Source organism: Setaria italica, chromosome VIII, assembly GCF_000263155.2.
Source record: "Setaria italica strain Yugu1 chromosome VIII, Setaria_italica_v2.0, whole genome shotgun sequence".
NCBI classification, from domain to species: domain Eukaryota; kingdom Viridiplantae; phylum Streptophyta; class Magnoliopsida; order Poales; family Poaceae; genus Setaria; species Setaria italica.
The window spans coordinates 27,938,033-27,944,027 of NC_028457.1; the positions used below are offsets into that span (position 1 = coordinate 27,938,033).

At 42.8% G+C, this 5,995-nt stretch overlaps 1 protein-coding gene across 1 annotated transcript in view; it reads right to left on the minus strand.

Annotated features, from left to right (window-relative positions):
- LOC101771836 (heparan-alpha-glucosaminide N-acetyltransferase) overlaps positions 1–2,196 on the minus strand; it is a 6,411-nt gene extending 4,215 nt beyond the window's left edge. Inside the window, exons 1-4 of the mRNA XM_004979362.3 lie at positions 1,944–2,196; positions 674–811; positions 458–539; positions 263–339 (exon numbers count right to left, since the gene is read on the minus strand). Coding sequence (XP_004979419.1) covers positions 263–339; positions 458–539; positions 674–811; positions 1,944–2,132 — 486 coding nt within the window. The 5' untranslated portion in view covers positions 2,133–2,196. The remainder of the gene's footprint in view (positions 1–262; positions 340–457; positions 540–673; positions 812–1,943) is intronic.
- Between the last annotated feature and the right edge of the window lie 3,799 nt (positions 2,197–5,995).

Genomic DNA, 5,995 nt, shown 5'->3' on the forward strand with positions numbered 1-5,995 from the left:
CCGAGTGCTCGACATAGAACACTCGGCAAAGTTAACTTTGCCGACTCATAGTTTGCCGTGTGCCGTTTGTTGAGTGTTACACTCGGCAAACATTTCGCCGAGTGTTTTTGGGCCTTCGCCGAGTGCCTGGGGCACTCGGCGAACTTTCTGTTTCCGGTAGTGGATGCAGTGTCCTTGACAATATAATCATTTAGAAAAAAAAGGTGCATGCAAGGTCGATTCCAAGAATGTGGATAGAAAATAGATACAGCTGTGGAGATACCTGAAGTACGCCCATTAACCGTATCTCACGAATATCAACTCCATAAGTAAGATCGTGGATGCTGTGAAAGAAGCCACCTTCAAAGAAAAGATCAAGTAATTGTTATTTTCAGTATTTTCGCTGGATTGAAAATGTATACATGCTGAACAAATCAATCAATCAAAGGAAGAAATCCAACAACCACCAGTGTTTTACCTTGAAGAATTAGGCCTAGAAGGAAGAGCTTTGAAGCCCGGATCATAGCCTTCTTGGTTGCCAGCGCTCTGTTTGGCACTCTCTATACATAAATAAACTTTATTATCTATATTAGATTTTTTTTCAATATACTATAAACAATATACAAAGTCTATGGTAATTAATTCTTGGATGTTAAGTACTATAATTGTTGCATTGGATATTTTGTTGAACAACCTTGAACGCAAAGGCCAAGGAGACTCCAACGATGAAGAGGAAGAAGGGGAACACAAAATCTGCAAGCGTGACGCCGTCCCATGGTGAGTGGCTGATAGCAGGGACAAGGCCACCAACATCATCCACAATGATCATAAGCTGTCATATTTCCATGGTAATCATATATTGAGCAATCTTGGTTCGGCAATGAAATATATACAATAAGACATATAAAAGCTTCTAATTTGGATCACCAAAAATTGCAATATTTAAATTGCTATAATAAGTACATATAGGATGAACAAAACCCTTTCATAATGCCAAATATGTCAAATAACGCTTTAATTAGGACCGTGTAATTTTGAAATAGCATTTTTTCAACGAATGATTTTGAATAACGAATATGATTTTACATGCCTGTCCTTCATTGCCACGTAGTACTTGAAAAGGAGATGACGCTAAGAAGTCAAGTAAGGCGAAAAGTCCTCTCGCAGTCGTCTCTATCACTGGGGACCAGGGCCATACATACCCATGCGAATTAGGAATACTCCTTACATGAAATTTTCTGAGTACTCCTGGTCAGTCGGCAAGGAACACCAGCTACAGAGGCACTCAGCGACTCAACTCGTCTTGTTCTTTTGTATTACGTGTGTGGATGTCTTGGCTTCGCTTTTTTTTTTGTGTCACGTCACAAGTTGCTAGATGACTCAACACGCGTGCTACTTGATTTACTTACGGCACAAGCAGTGGCATGGGGTCGTCGCGTTAGGACTTGGAAGTCGTCGTGCAACGAAACGAAAGACAGAAACACCGGATGGCACACTGCTATTTTTTTCGTACACATATTGACGACAAGGACATGGCCCAAAAAATACACACCAGATATTGATTTCTAGCAGCTATTTCACGTAGGAGTATTAAGCAAGATGCCAAGCCGATACGTGTGCAAGCCTTTCTTCTTTTTGTGACGGAGAAGCCGCGGCACCCACCGCTGCAGGTTCCTTATCGCTAGCGGCTTCTCTCGCCACTACCGGCAGGCCTCCAAGCAAGCATGTTCCTCTCTGATATTCTCCACCATGGCGACCAATACTACCCATCCAGCATCTATCCATGGCGACTAGCTACAGCTATACCAGTGAACAGCTATATCATGCATGGAGATTGGAGAAACCTCCTCGCTTCAGCTCGCCCTCGAGCTTAACAAACCACATGCATGGCAGCCATCAAACTAAAGAACATGCGTGCATATATTTCTATGTGCGATTAGGGGAGGCTGAGCTCTTTTACTGACCACGACGGTGATGCCCCTGAAGACGTCGAGCGAGGCGAGGCGCTGTCCCCTGCTCGGCCTCGGCGTCGTCGCCGGAGCCGGAATGCTCGCGCTGCCGCCAGCCTCGATGTCGCCGTGGCCCTCGCTCTCATTCGGATCCGACGCAAAGCCGCCGTTAGCGGGGAAATCGACGCTCTTCGCCGTTGCCATCGATCAACACTACAAGCTCTCGCGCCGTCGATTGCAGGAGGTCTTCGTGGTGGGCGAGCAGCGACTCGACCCTATGCCACTATTTATACCGTGCCCGCCCGGCAGTGCTGCGATCGAGCTAGATCACCAGCGGCTCAGGGAATGCCCAGCGGTCGCGAAGCCTTTGCTGTCGCCATCTGCGAATCCGTCACGCACACGGTCATCACCAGCTCACCTGTCGATTTCCGGCGGTTCCACATTGAGCAACGCCCGGCAGTGCCCGCCCGGCAGTGCTGCGATCGAGCTCGATGGGCCACACTTGCTAAATGCAGTGAAGGATATAAATAGCTTCGGAAAGTACGACAGGGATCAAAATATTTACCGCGAATTCACATGCCAGCACTACAGGAAACATTAAAGTTGCCGTGTGTAATTTGTTCCAGTACATGCAGAATTTTGCTTCGAGCATGGGTCAGTCTTTGCCTCCGCCACCGCCGATGCTGTTCCCTCCGCCTCAGCCACCCACAACTACTCCTGTGAGTCACTTGACACATTGCGCTTAAGATTCAATACTTTAATTTTGACAACTTTAGATGTTAGCTCAGAATGTCCTATCCTATGTGCAGAATCAATCAGCGATTTCGAATAATGAAGATCAAAATTTGTCGCAGTGGTCTCCTTGACCTCCACGGAACTAGACTTGGTTGTAAACTTGGTTGAAACTAAATTGTGACTTGAACTTGGATTTATGGATTGTTTCGTGTTTATGTTGAATTATGCCTGTGATGTTTATGAATAATGTTTCTAATGGTGGTTGTGAATTATGCATGTGATTGTTTATTACAAATGCCTGTGATGATGTGTATTGTGAATTGAGAGGGGTCCGTTATACGTGACAAAACGGGAAAAAAAAGGGGGGTACTGAGCACTTTGCCGAGTGTAACACTCGCCAAAGAGGAGCCTTTGCCGAGTGTTTTGGCTTTAACACTCGGCAAAGTGGTCTATTCCACCTCCAGGCGCCACCTGTTTGCCGAGTGTTTTTGCCTTAACACTCGGCAAACAGCACTTCTTTGCCGAGTGTCAGGGCCATGGCACTCGGCAAAGTGGCCGTGTTTGCCGTGTGTAGACACTCAGCAAACACCACTGCTTTGCCGTGTGCTGACACTCGGCAAAGTGGCCGTGTTTGCCGTGTGTTGGCACTCGGCAAAGCCGCGGTATTTGCCGAGTGCCTACCGTCTGGCACTCGGCAAAGCTGCCGTTAGCCTCGACGCCGTCAATGCCAATTTCGCCGAGTGTGTCTTTTCGCTGAGTGTTTTTTGGCCGTCGGCAAAATGTTTGCCGAGTGCTCGAGTTTTGACACTCGGCAAAGTCGTGTTTGCCGACACAATATTTGCCGTGTGCTATATGCCGAGTGTAATACTCGGCAAAACCTTTGCCGAGTGTTTTTGGGTCTTCGCCGAGTGCCTGTGGCACTCGACAAATTAAGTGTTTCCCGTAGTGCAGCACGATAGTTTGAGTTTGGCTACTCCAAAATCGATATCCGTGCTGTCTCTTAATTAACTCGCGTTTGTGCTCGTTACTAAGCCTGCCCAAATTTCACTCAAAATTGAAAAATTAAATACTTAGAACTGTTATTAAAATTTTTACACAGTTGATATTCACAAAATAGCTTCATTATAGCGCAACAGACTTCTCAATCTTGCGCAAGGAATAATGCCTCACTTTACCGAGAATTTGAGAAGCAGAGAACAAATTAAACGATGCAAGAACATAGCACTATAACCATATATGAAGTAACTAGAGTTCAATCATCTTAAATATAAGCAAAAAATAGGAACCACAAATGTATCTACACACTTGCCTAAGTTTAGCGCATGATTACTTGTTATTTGAGCTAGTAGCTTTGTATTCATCAAACTATAGCAATTCACAAAGTAACTGAATTCAGCTAACTCGAGAGCAGGAAAAAAAAGGGTTAGCTCACATACTCAACTACTTCATGATTGGAAAAATAAACAGATAAATAACAAGTGACAAGAGAAGCACAATTTCAAATGAATTGCACAGATTTATGGGCGTCAGATTCCATTCTAATACTTGTTCTAAATGGATGAAAAGAAACACAATGTATTCATTTGAAGATCACAATGCACATTCATTTAAAGACGAAATGCATTTTCTGCCACCCATTTAGAGCAAGTATCAAGTAGTAGTAAATATAGAAATGCATTTTGTAATCATTATTTTGCCAACAGTTGATCATCAAGAGGGTGGATCTATGGCTTTCTTTAGTATATTAGTTTAGACTAACAAAATTTCAGAAGATAAGACGGAAAAACCAATATATAGCACATTCATGGTTGGCATGTCTTTCTTAATTAGATAGGGGTAAGCATCTGACCAGTTACTGTTATTACCCGTGGAACTAATTAATGTTTTCCACGGTAGCACCCAGATTTAAACATGAAGTTCAACATTCACTTTTTAATAAAGAAAAGGTCTATTAGTAGCCTCAGATGAGTCAGTTAGGCCTTTAACATTTCTATAGAAAAAATTGAGTAGTTTTAATCCACTAACTATTTAAATTTGGCACAAAATGTCCTGTAATGAAGTTGTCCTTTAAGTTAACTTTTGCAGAGTGATAGCAGATATTAAACCCCCTCAAGATACAGAATTTTCACATATTATTTTCATGTTTATTTTTTATAAGTTCCAACATTTGATACAAACTAACCCTTCCTCACCCCATCGAACTACTACCTGCGCCATGAACTCGATGGTATGAGAGCCAACGATAAGAACAAAGAGGTCTGACTATGTTTGTTGCAATGCGATGGTAATGGATAGTTGATGGATGAGAATAGTGAGACGGGAAAAGGACAATTGCTTGAGCTGAGCTGCATATGAATCCAATCTGTACCATGGGTCGTTCGCTAGAGATTGGTAAAATTTCATTTATTTATGCGTTTGTTACTAAATAGACCATTATTGAAGGTACTTAAACCATTGCAAAGGACTACGTAAATCAAAACTACTCAATACTAAGAGCCTTTAATGGATCAAATATTGAAAATCAGAGACTATTGGGTACTAAATAGATGGAAACCAGAAGAAGAAAAGGATGGATTCCATGGACTACCGAAGAAAAATGCATACAAATACTATCAAATGCTGACAGCACTACTTAATCAAGTTATTGGAAAATACTGAAAAATATTAAGAGGTGAAAGGAATGGGAGGGTTTGCGTTTCACACACGCATTTATCTCAAATGCAAGAGCATGCATGTGGAAAATAGTTTGATTTGAATAAAGTTGAAAGCAATAGAAATTGGGGAGTCCTATCCCATCTCAAATGCAAAGAACGAAAGAAAAACATTCAGATCCGAGAACCAGAGAATAAAGAAAAATTAACATAAGCAGAAATAAATATGGGTCAACTTTGCTACGAGAGCCATTTTGGAAGCAATTAATGCACAGATCAAGTTATCACTTGAGCTTCAAGCTATTTTTATTGGACTAGGTGTGATATTTTTTTCTCCAGTTGCAACGTATGGTCATATTTGCTAGTCTAAGGTCCTGTTATTTAGTCCCTAAATTGCCAAACAGGATGACTAAAAGTTGCTAAACTTTAGTCCCTAAAATTGAGTCCTTTAGTCCCCAAGAGGTTACTTATAGGGACTAAAAGATACTCGAGACACCCTGTACCCCTAATTAATGCCCCCGTGCCTCCCTCCCTCACCTGCGGGCGCACCCCGCAGTGATGGCTCCGAGAAGGGGCTCGGCGTGGCAGGATTTGGACGCCAGAAGGGCGACGAGGAGGATGAGATCAGAAATACATAAACTCAACCCCAAACCCCCCCCCCCAGAGGAGGTGTTTTTTTTT